The sequence below is a fragment of the Aulonocara stuartgranti genome, assembly GCF_965226115.1.
Source record: "Aulonocara stuartgranti genome assembly, chromosome: 19".
Taxonomy (NCBI): Eukaryota; Metazoa; Chordata; class Actinopteri; order Cichliformes; family Cichlidae; genus Aulonocara; species Aulonocara stuartgranti.
In genome coordinates, this window is record NC_138955.1 from 16,123,411 (window position 1) to 16,142,376 (window position 18,966).

The 18,966-nt window shown below is 39.9% G+C and overlaps 1 protein-coding gene across 4 annotated transcripts in view; it reads right to left on the bottom strand.

Annotated features, from left to right (window-relative positions):
- LOC309694822 (CAP-Gly domain-containing linker protein 4) overlaps positions 1-18,966 on the bottom strand; it is a 42,403-nt gene that overhangs the window by 7,984 nt on the left and 15,453 nt on the right. For 3 of the 4 annotated variants that reach the window (XM_082515053.1, XM_082515054.1, XM_082515052.1), the window contains exons 7-12: positions 14,762-15,010; positions 8,022-8,157; positions 7,399-7,530; positions 2,685-2,780; positions 1,300-1,482; positions 1,048-1,182 (exon numbers count right to left, since the gene is read on the bottom strand). In XM_082515053.1, the coding sequence (XP_082371179.1) occupies positions 1,048-1,182; positions 1,300-1,482; positions 2,685-2,780; positions 7,399-7,530; positions 8,022-8,157; positions 14,762-15,010 (931 nt within the window). The remainder of the gene's footprint in view (positions 1-1,047; positions 1,183-1,299; positions 1,483-2,684; positions 2,781-7,398; positions 7,531-8,021; positions 8,158-14,761; positions 15,011-18,966) is intronic. The other variant, XM_082515055.1, reaches the window with a different exon arrangement.

Consider the following 18,966-nt stretch of genomic DNA (forward strand, 5'->3'; position numbering starts at 1 on the left):
AGAGAATGAGTTCTCAAAAGATCCCCAAAAGTTCAGCAATTCAAGGCAAAACTGCTCCATCTTGATTGGGTTCATTTATTCATGTTATTTCACTGTGAAACCCCAAAACTCTGGTTTTAATTTTTGAACAGGTGGTCTTTTATCCATCATGTTAGGTTTACACTCAACTCTTGTCCTTTCTTTGGTTGCGTTTCAATGAGTTTATCCCAAACTACTCACTAAAAATACCAGAATATCACTTCTATACAGGACAGGCACATTAAACAAAAGAAAACTGTGGTAACTTTAATTCTTTATGACTGCCCTGAAAACAGCAAAGGACAAACATGATTTATTAAAAGGATCATTAATATTTAAAGCTTTTAAGATTTCTTTGTTAAAGTTCTTTCCAAATTCAAGGTGTCATGTACCCAAAAAGTTTTTTCTACTTAATTCCATTATTTAATTCCAAGCACACGTTTTCCTCAGTATGCTATAATTCATTCATATACATGGATTCCAGTGTAGCAATGTTTACTGTTGTCGCCTGAAAGAAAAGAAAAGCTGCACAACATAAAGCACAATACCACTGCCACTGACTTAAGGTACTTTTTTAAGGAAATTCCACAATAATGAGACTTTTATCAACTGTCCTGTCTATATCCAATACACCCAAGTTATTGTAGTTTAATAATATCAGAATGTGATTAATGTGCTTTGCAGCTGATGTGATAAATGCCAGCATCAAACGCTGAATAATAGCCTCATCATAACATCATCCACTGGTTAGTCCTGCTTTGAAGCCTCCATCCAGGGATGGGTTGGACTGAGAAACTAAGGACACTGTATGCTCAGCGACTTGTCACTTACAAATTAGCCACATTGTAAATCATGCTCTGCTTTATCATTTATTATGACGCTAACAGGTTTATAATTTAGAAGACGAACAATGAATGTTGTATTAAATGATATCTACCTTTAATAATTTTGCTGAACTGCGATCTCACAAAATACAAACTAAACCCATCTTTTATGTAGAGCACATGTGTTTGAGAAAATGTGTTCGACCTGGAGCAAAGTTGGTTTTTCCGTAGAACTGGACCACACCAGTTCTCTGACCGACCACCAGCACCCTCTCCCCGAGGCGCACCTCAGAGCCATCACACAGGGAGCTGCTACCTGAGGGGGTTCGGCTTCGAAAACCTGCGAGGAAGAGGAAAACCATTTGTTAGCTTTGATCATCATTTCTCTCAATTTCACGCGGCTGATTCTGCTTAATGATGGGAAATCATGAAATACAGTACTATGAGATTATTAGACCTGCAGTGGTGCCAGCAGAAGAGCGGAGGGCTGGTGAAGGTGTTATTCTGGGACTCGGGGAAACACGCTCCCTTCGTTGCCTGGCAGGAAGCCGTTGCCTGGGCAGCGGACGGGGTCGAGCGCCCGGTCCCTGTCTAGAGTCCAGGGAAGACGACGAAGAGGAGAGAGAGCGGGAGAGGACGCCTGTGGGTGCAATGCAGAAACAAGAAAATAAGAGAAGGAACCCCTCAAAAAAAATCTAATGAAATGGCCAAAGCAAACTCAATAGCTCACATTAATAATTAATTCACACCAAGACAGCCATACTGCCACACACACGCTACTCATATATCAAAATGGCTTATCAACTGTTGCATCTAGGCTTAGCTGGGACATTAGCTGTCTACATTATTATCCACTTTATCTAAAAATCACACGGCACCAAATGCCTGCTTCTCCTCTTAATAATGAATCCACCATCCCTCCATTTGGACCTATATCAGTAACTCTAATGCCACTGAGATAATGAAGCTCAGTCTATTATTCATTTTCCATTTTATTCTTTCAAGTGTGACAGTGCCTACAGCAGCAGGATCTTGGCAATTACCACTTTATTTTTTTATTTTTTTTTTGCCTAAAAACTAAGCAGCTGCGTCACATCAATCTAAGGTAGCACACATCAAATGAGCTCAGTCTTCTGCAGTTGCGTGTACCATTACCAAGCTCCAACTAAAGGGCAACATGCTAAACCCCGCCCAACACTGGGGAATGACATGGAAGACGAGGATGCCGGATTTCGCTCTTAAGAAGCTATTTGGACGCTGGACCTCATTAAGCTTTTAACTTTCACAGACCTTCACAGGCCATTAGTTCATTAAGTGCCCGACTATTGGAAGCTAATTGATTAAATCAGTGCCAGAATGCTTTAAGAAGGGAAGATTCAGCTACAAAGTAATTGAAACCTGGAAAGACATGTTAGAGAAACTTGTCAGCCTTTCCCAAAACTTATTTTCAATTGTCAGCCTTGGGTAGTTTGTCTCAGCACTGATTTTAAAAAGAGAAAAAGAAAAGAAAAAGAAAAGACAGTTGTTGTTTCTGTCATTTCTGTGTGCATGCTTCATGCACAGAGAACACTGTATGGAGGAATTTATGCAGCACTTGCTTATGCATTATACACAATTGTTTATTAAAAGCATCGCTTTAATTCACATGGGCAGTACTTTGTTTAAAGAGACACTGACACAGATGGATTAGGATGCTGGATTCAAGTATTAAGGTGTACAGACACAGATGAGGAAGCGGGATTTGAACAATTCCCCCAGCTTCTGCTAAAGCTCAAATACATCCCCACACTACATTCTCAGATAGGAAGTGCATTAAAGCCAGCTCAGCTATAACTCCAGTACCTGTCTTTACGATTGAGGTGTCGCCCTCTGTGTCTTGATGAGGACCAGATGCACTTTTTTGATTATCAGGTGTGTTTTTAACAGAAGGAGACAAACCTTTCAACCCACACACACACAAAAGAGACACAAGAGCATTATTCATCAGATAGCAAGGTTGGTAAATAAAAGCCATATTGACAGCTGGAAATTGTAGTAAGATTGTCTAGTCAGACAGGTTAAATTGGCTGAACTAAGGAACCCATCAATCTGACTGAATAATCTGCACTGGTGTCACACTGTATCCGTTTAAGGGCGTGCCTCAGCAACCTGATTGCCAAAAAAAGCACTTATACTGAAAACAACATAGGTGGAACTTTGTCAACAAAGTCGGAGCTCTTTGCATGTAAAGCAGCCCTCCAAATGGACAAATGTCGGGTCAATTTGTGCAAACCCTGTGCAAAACACACGGGGTTGTAGTCTCAAGATCGACCGGTTGATATGCTCTTATCCAACCAAATTCTCATTTTCGGCTGCCAGTGTTACTTCCATGTGGAGAAAAGTGGTGCATCAATAGCCCACATTACTTCTGGCAGCAGGGCGAATAATCTACCGTCGCAAAAGGGAGAAGAAAAGAAAAAAAAAAAAGGCAGCGATGTTGAAACTGTGAACTTGCCAAAACTTGCTTAATTAGTGTTTAAATGAACTGAACGTGTACTCTGAGTCCGCTCCAAACAAACTGACACCAGCTGTCAATTAGTTTGCTGGTTGCTAGTGTGACTGCACTTTGTTCAAACAAATAACCAAAAAGTCAAGCGTGAACTTTTCCTCACCCACCCTCACCGATGGTAAATCAAGTGGTTGAAGAGTAGGTAAGATTTCAGTCGACCAAGATTTGGTTTTGTTGATTTGAGCCCTAGAAGGGCAGTTTATGAAGTCTAACAAATTACAGGAAATGAGGAGAATTTTAAATGAGGAGTCTATGAAGACACACAGTGCAGCACTGCGTTAAAGGCAGAGCCAAAAATGCTACACTGAAAAGATAAGGCACGCGGAGGGAAGTGAAGAAATGCAAATACGGGACAGCATGACATTGCAGAGTATAAATGATACATGAATACTGAAGCTGACTTTTCATTTACTGCAACACACAATCAAATTATTTTTTTTTAAAACAAACAAAAAACAGACAAACATGCTGAGACAAGCACTTGTGTGCACACAAAGGCCTAAATGACAGTGAACACCAAAGAACTTCAAAAGGAATCTTAGACCGATTCAACACAGAAAAACAGCATTTCCTGCAGAAGTACGTGTAATTGTGTTTTAACAACCTTTTAGCAACAAACTGTAATTTTAAGCCTCTTATATCGTTTGCTGACTTTAAATATATCTGCTCTTTATTCAACACTTTGTTATTTTTATGGTGTGGTATCCGTCTGAGAAAATATCATCATAATGAATACACCGCTCTCCGTCCACATATCCATTTTCTATTGCTTATCAAGGCCTGGGTCACAGTGGCAGCCTAAGGAGAGATTTCCAGACCTCCCCATCCAGACCCTCAGCTCTGATAGGGGAATGCAAACATATTCCTAAGTCAGCTGAGAGACATGATCCCTCTAGTGTGTCCTTGTGTGTGTCCAGGGGTCTCTTTCCAGTTGGATACACCTGAAAAACCTCGTCTAGGGATTCCAGAAGGAATAAACATGCATGCAGGAGAAAAAAAAGGCAACTAGACACTTTGGGCAGGGGAAACACACCCCAGCCCCAGCAGGGAGTCAGACCTGGAGGGTGCGCTTGTTGGTGACCGGCTGGTGGTCAGGCCTTCCCCCCTGAGCCCAGCCAAACCCAGCTCAAATGAGCCACTTGGGACGACCCCCCCCTGTGAGCATAAGGAGCCATACAGTAGGGATCCAGTGTACTGTGGATGAGGGAGTAATCGAAGGCAGGGGCTTGACAGTCTAATTCCAGGCTTTTAAAACTAAAAACTGACTGTATGGATATTACCAACATGAGGGACTTTGTTTATAATAGACAATATCAACCAACATCTGTGCATAAACACATTTAATTTCTAATGAGGATTCAACAGGTACATAAAACTGTCTCATTTTTCTTTCTAGTCACCAACAGGACGCCCGTGTTTAAGTTTTACATTGCTCTTTGAAAAGTCATTAGAAAAATCTCAAATCAACCTGGTATTTATTGATTGCCATTTCAGTTAACATTTAGGGGGAGCTGGGAAATGCTCCCTTCAGAGACAGAGTTTGTGTCTTTCCTCTGAACTGCAGAGAAGAGCCTACATTCCAACTCAGAATACCAAACATTTCTTGTCACTTGACCTTTAGCTTGCGGGGACCTCCTGGTAGATAGAGCTATCTATCCCTTCCACATACACATAGTGGCATTCACTTCAAGTGGCAGACTGCAGCACAGACTGAGGCTTTATGAATTAAGCGGAGGTGGCTTTGTGCAGTTGTCTATGTTCTCACCACCCTTTGAGGCCTGAGTTACAGTTGACACACTCCAAGAGGGGCCAGCCTGGCATTCTGCCGTGTCTGTCTCCCCAGGTTAGCGAGACAAGGCAGTTCCACAAAGACCCGTTCAATCTATAGATAAACACGAGCCAGCAGCCTGCACTGCAGATCCAATGGGACAGTAACACAGGTGGCTCGACAAAGCCCTGAAAACTAAGTGTGTGGTCATAAATTAGTCTAGTTCTCTGGGCTGTATGAAGCTGTAGACACACATGGCCTCACATGCCTTGCATGGTACACAAAACACTCACATGCACTTTGTGATGAATGGCTGCCAGCCTATCCAGCCTGTCTATGCTATAGTTATTAAATCCTGCTTAATTGGACTATCAATCACCGAATTCTAAAGGCCTCTCAGGTCTGCAATTCCAATCACGTCCAGTTCAAGTGGCCTTCAAAACCTCTGAGTATTACACCACCCACAACAATACAGCTATAAGCCGCATGAGTAGCAAAACCCAAAAACCATACCAAGACACAGCTTTTACAATGGTGTAGCGCATTTACTGCAAATGTCAACGGTAAGGAACCATCCGAAGACTGAGAGCACCAAGTTATGTCAGCAGTCAGCAATTTTTGCCTTATCCTTTGGCACTGGTTCCGAATCCATTTTTCAAGCTATTCAGATTAAGATTAATAAGATTACTATGAAAGCACAGATGCAATAAATCCATCCATGTAGTGGCATGGCTCATACCAGGTAGGAACGTTGAGAAGGACTATTTTTTAGCACAAAAGAGAGGCTGAAGTGATATCTGCAGCTGATGGCATCATCTGAACACTGTGGGGTGAGTTAGTTCTCCCACAGTAGGCTAAAAGGTGCTCACGTCAGTAGGGGCATCAATTTTGGATGTTGAATGAGTGTGTCACTACAAAATCTACAAAACAACAAGTAAATATTTGACTAAACAGAAGCAAAGCCAATAAACATATGGATTGCTTTTCTTTTTTGGCAAGAAAATATTAATGGAGGCAACTATGACAACTTGACAGTGCCTCTTTATTACTACTCTGCTCTGACTTTTCTTAAGTGATGAAAACTATAATGTTCAAATACTTTAACTGACTAATCCACCTATGAATACAACTAACATTAAAGCTCACTTCTTCGATTTTTGGATCATTTAAACCAGGGGCTCCATCTACGAACCAGCAATCATCTGGTCCCACAACAAAGGGGCACCATCATCTGAAACTACACTATAATAACCAAACTTCACTCTGAGCTGTTGGACTTGATTGCAGTTTTTTTTTTGACTACCCTCAGTCTTTCACCTTTATTGAATTCAATTTAGTTTTTGCCTTCAGTCTTTAATAGATCAAAATCTGCCAATAAATAAATGCTTAGTGTCAATGAATGTTATTACCTCTACGTTTCGAAAAATTAAACTCCCATTTGCAAATATATTTTACTTTTAAATGTTTATGATATTAGTCATATAACAGAGAAGGATTATAATCACCAAAATCACACATTGTGCATTTCATTTAGTGAAACAATGGAGTAGCAATGAAGTCAGTTTCAACTGTCCTAAACCCCCTAAAGTAAGAGGGTTCCGAAATGTCAGTGGCTTCAGTAATAATGTATTTGGAACTGTGTAAATGACTAATGCTGTCATTTGAAAATATTTGTTTTCTATGAAGTTAGCACTGTTCTGTTGATTTTTTTAATATGAAATAAAGTATCCAGGGGACTGTAGATTAGTACCTGTGGCATGAGGAAATGCCTGCCCTTGTAAAACCTTTTTCACCTGCTCTAATAAACATTCACACACACACACACACACACACACACACACACACACACACACACACCTGCCCCAGGGCTCACCCAGCTAGTCAGACTCCCCATCTTTGTAGTTCAGGTTTTGATCAATTTAAGCCTTTTTTATTAGAGTATTTTATGGCAGAAATCCTGAGGTAAGACTTAATTTCAAAAACAACGCTACCATCACTGTCTTTGTCGCAGTGTTTAAGGAGGTCTGTCAGGACCTGAGCACAACTTCAGTCGTAGGAACAAAACCATATAACCATAGAACGACATACAAACAAACCAAAGCTCGCTCAACAGACACGTCATTCAACTCCTGTGACTTCTATCTACAAATTAGAAGGTTGTATAAACAAGATCAAGCGCACTGCAGACCCAACATTGATTATCTGAATTTAGCAGTAACACTTTATCGCTTGTTTCTCACCTGTGTTAATCTTGGAAGTAATCCGAGACAGGTCGATGCGACGAGGGGGGCGCACGGGTGTAGACTTCTTTGTAGTGCTGGTTTTATGTCTTTCCAAAGGTTTGCTTATCTTGGACAGTGGAGCAAAAATTCCTATAAAAGTAGAAAAGGCTCTAAGCATAACCAAGTAAGAATATCATCACTGACGAGACACAGAATGAGGATAATTTAAATACATAAAAGGGCAGCATGAAAGAGATTTTCTGTGCCAGGACACATTTTAAGTGCTGAAAACAGAATGAATTTACTGACATTTGGCCAAAAGGTCAAATCTTATTTCCTATGGTTAGATCAGACGCCACTGAAAAACTGACCAGACAATTTAAAAGGTCCAGGAAACGATTATGCTATTATGTGAACTGCAGTCAGTGTGTTGCTGCTCATGTCTGAATGCAGGAGAACACATAAAAAAGTCTTGTTTGATCATTCAAGTTTGCTTTGTACTATTACACTATTTAATATGGGCTCAAAACATAAAAGCTACACTTTTAGAGCCTAAACAGTTGGTAATCCAAGTTTCTAATCTAAATAAGGGAGCAGTTGTGTGTCATTGTTTTTGCTTTCAAGCACCGGGCGCGACCTACCATGTTTGTTTCGACAGTTGAAATACTGAACACCTGCTACCGAGCCATCGTTCTTTCCCTCTGGTTTGTCCAGTTCCACTCCGGCCCACAGGCCACCGGAGAACTCGGTGCTGCCGCAGAACCGCAGAGTTCCAACCTGTGTTAATAAATGTATGTACCACAGGAGGTCAAATAGAAAATATGGAAAACATCAATAAGAAACAAAACATTCACTAAAAGAACTGGAACCAGCTCTGAGCACTGGCTTAAAGATAAGATACGAGTTTTGATTAGCAAACCACACAACTTGGCACAAAGTATTTCCTGGTACGGCCTTAGAGAAAAGCATACAACACACACACTATAGTGGTAGGAGCCTTCAAAAAGAAGAACAGGGGCAATAGAAGGTGGCTAGTTGTGTACATCAGTGTGTACACATTAAGAATATCAGAAGAGGCGATTAATCAAATGCTTTTACTTCTGAGTCCTAAAACAGTAAGCTCCCACAGGTGATTAAGTATACTGCCAGATCCACTGCATTATCATAGACCGAAGAACCATAAATCTGGTGTTCACAGAGAAGCTGGTCATGACAGAAAATCAGCAGCAAACTGAAATGAAATTATGCATTTTGAAGCCCATTGTAAAATCCCGGATGGTAGAGTTACTTACAGTTTGCAAATATGAGACATGAGTTTGAAGAGCTGGAGGTCGTTGTTCTAATGTTTCTCCACTACACAATAAACTACTGCCATCAATACCACTGGGCACTAAAGCCAGCCAACATCACTTAAGTTAACGGTCTTCCCACACTCACCGACTTTAACTCATCAAATGGTAAATGTCAGAAACCTTAAAGCTTGGGTTTACTTGCATAGACAAATGCAAGAAATTCAGACATCTTTGACTCAAGTGGCTGTTTGCAGGTTATTTTCACAAATTCACACTTCCATAAAAGTATTAGGACTTCAGTAACACCGACTCTTTCAGCATGATCTCTCCTGTGGCCTAATAAAACTGTACAATTTTAACTCATGAGCCCTTAGAGTGGAAAAGGTGCTCCCTAATCTAATAAGAGTCAATTTTTAAGATATCTTTCATAAAAGTGGAGTTATTTAAAGAATGACTACAAATCTTTTTGATGTAATGGGGCCTACATCATTTTTTTATTTATTTTTTTTAAAAAGTTCAACAGCACCACTTTAAATACCAAGTTTGTTTTTCAGTGAGTTTGAGGTCTGAGCACACTAATTACTCCATCTTCGATGAGGAAGGGTTATGAGAAGGGGCCATAAAGGGTATCGTGTGCCTTACAGACTGGGCACATTTATTCAGTATAGGGGTATTTAAATAAAACTGACTTTACTTATGAAGTCTAAGATTATTTGTGCAAGGGCAAAGGTGTCACTGCAAAAATTTCATTACTGTTTACATTTCATTACTTTCAATCATGTTGGATGTTAGGTGTCTGCAGAGAGGTAATACTGAAAGGAGTAATAGGTAGCAAGAGGTAATTGAAGAGTTTTAACTTACAAATCGTGCAACTCACATCAGCTATAATGTCATGGCTTACACGGATGGTTTGTGAAACAGATCTCCTGAGATTTAGTGCAGTAAAAAGGATATTCCATTTAACAAAGCTCAATTTAATTCCTTCTATTAGATATATCACTGTTTGCCATTTTTCATTACTCCGGTCGTCTTCACGCGACACTCTTTCAGCATGAGGACAAAGAAACTTAGTAAATACTCTGTGTGAGAAATGGATGCAGTTCCAGAAGTACAGAGCAGACCCCATAACTGTCAAAAAAAATTGTCTTCGGGGAAGAAAAATGGAAAAGCTGTTAAGTATTAGTGATGTTGAATTACCTATGACTGCCATAAAGTAAGGTAATTTGTGCCCATGGCACTGCACTCAGTGTCTTTCACCTGCTTTGTTAGGTCACATAAGGTGGACTGGGCCCATGCTGTCAGCCCGATGATTTCAAATTAAAACACAAAGAACAAAGAGAAAGATTTCTGGGGTCCTCATTTAATTTTAGAGCAGAGACACCATGTAGCAAATTGTCAGAGCTGAACAGTGCAATGAACTCAATTAGAAAAATGAATTGTATTTAACCTATGGGGCTAAATACCCTTCTTATAAAAGTGTGATTCATTTCAAAAGGATTGCACATGGCTTAAGGTCCCAGCATGGTCCTGCATTGGTAGTCTGTAGGTGCTGTGCACACGTATTCACATGCTGTCACTGGGAGACTGTACAATGTTAAAAGAAATGTGGATTTTTTTTAGTACTTTGTTCTCGCGACCGAGCCAAAGTATGAAAACGCGTACACACAAAAAAAGAAAAAAACGACTTCTTTGTAGCAATTTGAAACTGCTGTAACTGTCCTTTTTAACCATCAGTGCTTTTTTCGGTCTTTGATGTTTCATATGTCTTTATTTCAGCATTACCTGGTCAAGCCAAGCCATCTTTTTAACCAATCAACATTCAACTATGCACAGCATCATCACTGTCAGGCTGTGCTACTGGCTTTTTGGATGTTGAATTCCCATGGACTCTCCCTGTGAGGAACCAAAGAGCTATGAGAACTGAAACCAACACAGTACCATGAATCCTATTTTACAAAACTGCAAGGTTACTGATTAGGCTAATGAGTAACACTGCAGAGCTAATGGCAACAATACGGAAATTCAGAGCTTTTATGCCATTACTCTCTTGCCCTCTCCCTTAGGACCAAAATCTGTACATGCATCTTTGCCATACTGCCTTACTTAACTGGTTAAGAATTAATTGCATCCGTATATTTATTTTTACTTATTATACAGTGATGTTATGTGTCATACTGTTACAGCTTTGCCATTATTAATCACCTAAACTGGTGGTTTGTTGCACTTTTTCCCCTCTTCCTTTAGACATTACTTGTACAGTACTCTTCACCACATATTCTTTATATCATGAAGACAATGGTTTTTTTTTCTTTTCTTTTCTGTACTTTGACAATTTGTTGCCAATTAATGCCTTCCCACAATATATCTGTCATTCCTCACACCCACACTTCAACATCCATACTTTTCTATCTTAATGCAGTGTGCTGTATAGCTGCGTTATAGTTACACTGTATGTGTTAGAATTATGACCAAAAAAATAACTAAAGAGGACAGGGCATTTTTTAAATGCTAAGTATAATTACACTGTGACTAGTCAACAGATTTTGTATAAATGCTTTTAATTACAGCGCTGCTACGTTTACAGTTGAACTCATTAGACATTCTCACTTCTACAAAGAAACAGCCAGTGCGGCTCACACTGCCGCCTGTGAACTTGGACTGGGTAAGAGTCGGTGATTAGAAAAGAATGACTCACAGACAAAGAACATGAGCACATGCATTTGTAAAACTTCTAATACTGATACCAGGCACCGGAGATGAACATGCTCAGATGAATGTTGATGATGTGCCAGAGTGATCTGATGGCCATAACCGAGAGTGCTTGATGGATTCCCAAATGGTGTTGCTTAGCAACTGGAAATTATTTTGTCTTGATTGAAAATGTAACCAAAGCTTCTTAACTTTGGCTACAATGGACTACGGCACCGGTGCATGGCACTAATGTGATGCAGGATCCATGCTATAAAGACCTGGACTGTTGGATTGATGGAGATGTTGCTTAGTAAATGCAATACAGATTCTATATGTGCATTTATTACTGGTACACAGATATTAATAACCTTGGCCTGGCCAATCTGTTCTATTCTCTGATTGGCATAGAAATCTCCAATAACCAATACCATTACTAACTGGGGTGGTGGTGGTAGTATTGTGTTAATGTGTATCCACTTAAGCAGCACCATCCAATTGGGTTCTGCTGACAGACGTTTATTTCAAAATGAGCGGTGATAGCACGCCAGTCAAGGCTATTTTTAAAAATCTAATTTCTCCAGTTGTGCTTTAAATTAATATGAGTATTATAATAAATTTAATCTGCCTCATTATAATTACATATTGCAAAACCACACGAGCAACACAGGTGTGCCTGGGTACGCACACAGGTTCACACCCCGACTTCTGTGCTGCTCTGAAATGAATGCGTGTGTAGAGAGGCTACAGCAACCCATCATAAAATAGCAGGATATTTCTGACTGCTGGACTGATTTTTTAAAGCTAAGGCTTAATGTAACTGTGCATTTGCAGAGACACTCAGGCTACGTTCACACTGCAGGTCTTGATGCTCAATTCCGATTTTTTGATCAAATCTGATTTTTTTGTCTGCTTGTTCACACTACAAATAAAATGTGACAGTAAACGCGCTCTAGTGTGAACCCTCAAAGCGGCCCGCATGCGCAAAAGAAGACGTCACACACGACGCGCTCTGTTTCTACCCAGACCAAACACTATTGTTTGACTGATGGCCGTCAATATAAAGACTTGTTTCTGACTTTACGTTTCCCAATTTTGTTATTTACAAATAGCCTAATAATTATCCGTATTGCTGTTTTAGAGGAGCGGTGCTTCAAAGGATGTTTGCAGATTTCTGTCAGAATCTGCAGATTATACAGTACAAATAAAATGTTCACGTTTCTCCAACATTGTCTTCCCAACATTTTCACTAACATCTACACGGGATGGGCAGGAAGCGTTCACGATGTCTTCTCGGGCGCTGATAATTGGCGTAGCCTCAGTTACGGTCTCCTTAACTCCTCTTTCTACCAGGTGTTTGACATGAAATACTGTGGGTGGGACTGACAGGTGGAGAGAAAAGTGAGAGATTTTACAGAGGAAGAAAAAAACTGGATCACATAGTTGAATCATATATTAAAGGTAAATAAGCAGAGATGCAGCAAGTATTTTGTCTTAATACGACGTCAGCTGTTCAGCATTCACCCACACACGGTACCTTATGAGGGCTGGATAAATGATGGAGCACTACGGAGCAAATCGCCCAACCTTACCATAATCCCTATAGCCATCACTAACTAAAACTAGATGTGGGGGAAAAGTAATAATACAAACTATAATTTTGGAGGAAAAATACAGAACTAACTGAAATGATATTGTAAACCCACAAAACTAAAAGGAAATAAAAACATAAAGCAAATATTCTTTTCAGTTTTAGTCTTTGTCAATATGATAAAATCTGTCAGCAAAACCTGCTCGATTAGGCTTTCGTGCACCCGTTTCAGACTTGGAATGCCGCATATCACTTCCTTCAAAAAGCGCTGTATTAAATTCCTAAACTATCAAATACCCTACATATAATGATAAACAAAAAGGACTAACACTACCACTCAAAATATTTAAAAAAAAAAAAGAAGAAGAAAAAAACCCCAAAAACATTTTCTAACAATTTTCAAAAAACTAATTAATTTAAATTTAATTTAATTTAAAACATAAAAAAACAACACAAAGATGATAAAAAGTACTTTTAAAATATAAATCGATAATAACTCTGTTCGCTTCTAGCATGAAAAGAAAGACGGAAGCTTTATCAGCAGGAGAGCATTGATGAACAATTAGTGACTGTTAGTTCCTCAAAATTTACTCTTTTTCTTTTTTTAGGCCGATAGTTTTACCAGCTCCTTCAGTCTATTTCCACATGAAATGGCTCACCTGTCTCTCCTCCACTCTTCAGGACGCTCTCCCCACACACAGTAAAACCAAGTGAAACAAAAAGGATGCAAAGAGGAAAGAAAACAAGCATCTCTCAAGCATACAGTTACATCAAACTCTCATTTAAAAATCAACATGACAAACACAAATACCATCCTTCTGCTTTGCCTGGTTTTAAGACTATGACATAACCCAACTCTAAACAAAATATCATTCAAAGTTTCTTCATACTACTCCATCCAGCACAGACTTTTCCAGTGGAACAGGAAACTCACTCGGTATACAGGATTCACGCACAACCATGCAGACGGTTTAATCTCTGCTTAAAGTGTCTCCAGAGGTCCCGTGTTTAAAACCATCAGGATAAAAAGTGTCTTGAGTGTCGTTGTGGTATGTGCAGAAAGCTTGGACTTCAATGTAACAGCAGGTGAAAAATCTATTGCAACATTAAGACGAAAACAGCACACGGCATCATCGATACTCCAGCGTTTCCAGTCTGTGGACCAGCAGGAGCTGATAATTTAATAGCAGCACACACAAAAGGCTCCACTGGCACCGTATCGTTTTAAACAGCATCCCACTGTCAAGCCTTATCAAGGGCTTTAATTTCCATTGTACCAAGTGGACTTGCAAGTGGCCTCCAAATTGTTTCCTGGTGGTATTCATTTTCAGGCAAACTTAGATGGATACAACCAAATCTAGCTAGCTATTACTTCTGCTACAACTTCGCTTCAGTTTGTGAAAGCATATGAAATACTGGCAAGACGTGACCTGCAAATTTCACAAAGTGATAAAGGGGGGAAAAAATTACAGTAAGTGTTAAAGAGACGCTCGATTTCAGTAGAAAAAAGGCTGACTGAAGCCCCTAAACCAAAGTTAGTATCATATTCCAGCACAAAACTGAAAAAGCAAAGACAGAGCCCTGCATTAGTGAGCTTTGTTTAAATATACTGACTTGCTGCTGCTAAGAGACAGCTCATTTTAAACTGGAGAAGTGTGGACTTATTTGAATTCAGCTAATCACTGAGTCATAATTAGAGGGCTGTGAAACTTCCCTCTATTGTACCATTCTGAGATATGAAAAAGCTTTAAGTAAGACTGAAAGTACTGCTGTATAAAAGTGAAGATCACTGCTCAGAGCCACAACTCACCTTCTGTGCAGCTATAATCACACGGTCACCTAGACGGATTCCCATGGAGGCGAGCTGTAGCCTGGCCTTATCAGAGAGAGCAGGGAGGGACTGGGCTTTCAGGGTGAGGGGCAGAGGGGAGCTGGGTCTGGGTAACGCTTGTCTCAGCAAAGTCCGGAGCTCTTTGGCCATGGCTGCTGCATCAGCCATGTCCAGAGGCATGTCGAGGGGATCAGGCACCACGTCTGCTGGACACTGCCCTTTTTCATTCTTTAACCGGACACAAGGAGAAAAAACAAAACAAAAAAACAACACAGATAAGAGGAATGTTTTACCAATCAGGTAAGAGAATGTTTTAAGCAGAGATTTTGAAAAAGGACAGTCATTTAAATCATTATATCTGCAACTAAGCAGAGCACTAAAGACACCTGCATTGCAGAGGTCATCCAAACGATTGGTTTTAAATTAAAAAAGGGAAGAAAAAAAAAAGAAGAAGAAGAAGAAGGGGGTGTTAATCCGGACCACCCTCGGCTCCACTAACTGAACACACAGCAGAACACTTTCTCTGACATCTGTTTCAGCTCCACTGGCACAAGGACAGATACAGAAAACCCTTACCACCTCACAGCACATTCTCTTTTTATATATGAGGCATTTATTCACTGAGCTGTTATTTTATGTCCTTTTTTTCTACTTTCTATTTAAATGAGCCAAGGTAAAATCAGTCTTACTTGATTGTTTTGTTTTTTTTCCATACTGTACTTTTTTGTTGCTACAGACCCTTTCATTTTTTTAAGTAAAAATACACTGCATCTTAACTAAATATGGCAAACATAATAATTACAGCAACAATGACATCTACAGCAACACTGTAGCAAAATTCGTCAAGGCAACACCTGCAAACCTCTTAGCTCAACATCACACACCTGCAACTAAACCAATCACTGCAACTGCAATAACTAAACCACCAATTACATCTGCCCCAGAAATGGACCCTCAGTTAATATCACTGAGGAAATAAAAGAGCCAGTTTCTTTAACGCACGAGTGTGAAAGCTTCTATCCCAAATGAAAAGTGTAAACTTACTAATGCGTTATGAATCCATTAAGTGCAAACAGTGTGACCCAGACAGTCTCATTAATGCTGGGAGATGTGTGCAATAAACCGATCCCACTTACCAGAACACTGATATGATATTAGAAACTGCCCAACTGCAAGCACAAGACTGGACGTCATGTTGGTAGGAGCACTGAAGCGCTGAACCTTCTGACAAAACACAGAATTCTTGCAGTCCACTTGAGCAGAAAATAATTGGTTGAACTTGAACTGGTGCTTTTTTATTTCAACAATATCAGTTGGGCCAAGAGTACCTGAGAATGAAGATGTATTGCATGCTGAAGTACGGCTCAGTAAAGAAAGAATTTAGCCAGTCGTTTTTATAGCAGTGAATGAGAACCAACAGTGCTCGACCTACAAACTGAGGCTTATATCTGGAACTCTAATCCCTGCGGGTTAGATGTTTACATTTGGAGGAGGAAAGAGGAGGCTTGTGCGTTGAAAAGTAAAAACTGTGAAATAAAGCAGAAAAAAAAAAATACCACTAGCTGAGAACAACAGTGAGACAGCTTGCCAGCTCTCGCAATATCGATCAATACTAATTAAATCAAATGCAGCATAAGCATCACTGATGACAGACTGCTTTCAAAAGACAAACTATTTAAAACATTTTTTTTTTTTATGTCCATCTCCAAAATGGTCACCATCATTTCTGTATGCTGCACCTAATCGCATCTTATTCATGTTGTCAGGGCAAGAGGCGCACAACATGAGCATTTAGTCACGTAAAGAAACTACAGTCAGGGGGAGCTTAGAGAGACTAAGCAAGCTTAAGTGTCAGCGGAGGTAGGAGGATACGGCTGTGGAGGCGTGACAGACGAGAGGAGCTCATCCAGCACTACGGCGCAGGATTAATTGGGGCACACTTGCATTTGCCAGCCCCTCCAGCAACAATACAAGTGGTCTTTGATAAATATCAAAACCCAGCTTGCCTTTTATTGCTGAGGCCTGTCGCTCTCATGTTGTAACACTGAGCTAAAGTACCAAACAATCAATCTGTCTTCATGTGCCTAGAGTGAAGGCAGCATGCCACAGGACTAGCTCCAGGAAAGAAATGCTTAGCTCAGTGGCGATATCTATATTTAAAGGAGTGCATTTAAAGCATGCAATCTCTCTCTTTTTTCTTTTTTTTTAAAAACAGCTGGGCAACCCTAATCAACTCCCCATGTATACTTTAGATTGATGGGGTAATAAACAGAACAATAATTACCTCTAGACAAGTCCAGTGTATTTCACTTAAGTACCATAATGTAATACCATGCCAAGCTCCCACGGTGAACCATTTTTTAAGCACTGTCACACACTCACCCACTGACATGTGACAAATGCCTTTCACAACTACACAACAGCCATACTTCATTTGTTACGGTTAAATTATGAGAGCTTTGAAAGATGCTTTTAATGCTTATGCACAACAGGCAGAATACCTGAAACATATTTGACACTCTCGCAAATGATTTGTGAATCATTGCATTTAAGTGACTTTTTTCTTTGTTGCAATCCTGGGATAGGAACATGAAAGTGCTAATAACTGCAATTCCACCGCTGTTGCAGGAATCAGCATAGCGTTCTCCACATCTTTTCCACACTTTGACCCTGTGATTCAACTGCCGTATGTTCAGGTTCCAGTGTGCATGTTGCCGACACCAGCGCACTTAGGCCTGACCTCCCAGCAGCCCCATGCAGTGTGACCGAGTGAGGAAATGAATCCTTGTGGCGTCATCTTCTTGGGATGTAAACATTGTAGCCCGTCTCTAACATCCCCATTTTATGGAACTGTTGAACAGGCTGTTCAACAGTATGAGATTTATTGCCAAGAAGCATCTTTACAACAAAGAAATAATTGACTAAACACAAATTTCTTTAATTTTTGTGCAAAGTTTATCCTGGAACCAACACAAAAACAAGATTTACTGAGAAAGTAAAATAAAGCTGAGTAAGTAAACACCTTCTGTTATTGTTAACAGCTGAACTTCCCATGAGCTGTATGCTGAAATTCAGAATGTGCAGGGAAACATGTCAATCCACCCACCCAAAATCCTCCACATACCAAACAGATCTGCAACAGCAGCTCACATTTAATCTGAAACTGAAAGAGAAATAAGTGAGCAGTTCACCACAGAAACCTTTTTCTTTTACTAATGCAAGAAATGATGAGTTGCCACAGCTCTCAATCCATAAGGTATGTAGCAAGGGAAGCACGAAAGGCCAGCAACATTTTTATTTTTCCATCCTTTTTAAAAAATCTTTCCATTGCTCCAATACTCAGTTTGTTGTGATTAATCTCTGCAGTGCCAGTGAAGAGAAATATCAAATTAAACCACTTCCATGCCTGACCTTTACTCAGAAAGAAACTGAATTTCTTGGCTCTGATATCACGAACACACTGCCAGCCAACACCATCATTTTTCAAATGCGAATTTCACAATTTGTCAAACACATGAAAAGTCAATGCAGGAAAAAAAAAAGAATAGTACTGAAGGATGTGGCTGATTGTGATGAATTACTCATTATTACAACTTTTCATTTTAAAGGGAGTAATAAATTAATGTTACCTTCTCTGTGTGTTTTTTCCAGGTTGTGCTTTAATTTTGAGTAATGATAACATGACGACATTACAGCGAATGCACCGCCTTACAGAAGATCAAAGCTGCATAAATCAAAAATGGGGGGAAAAAAATACATGACTAATAAACTGATGCTTATTTTTGAATCTCTCCATTTCAAATTCTTATTTATTTCTCCATTATATTTTTGATTTCTTTATTTTAAAATAAGTCAGTGGTCTCTGTATACCTGTTGTGAGCTTGGTCTACATTGCCAGCAAAAAGCTGGATCCCCTCCCAGTAGGTACTGGACTCCACCAGGGCTGCCCTTTGTCACTGATCCTGTTCATAATTTTTTAGGACAGATTTCTAGATGCAGCTGAGGACGAGAGGGTATCAGATTTGGTGGTCTCGAGATCTCGTTTCTGCTTTCTGTGGATGGTGTGTTCTTGTTGGCTTCATCGAGCAATAACCTCACCCACTGAGGTGGTTTAAAGCAGAGTGTGAAGTGGCGGGGATGAGAACTGGCAGCTCGCAATCTGAGGCCATGTTTCTCAGTCACAC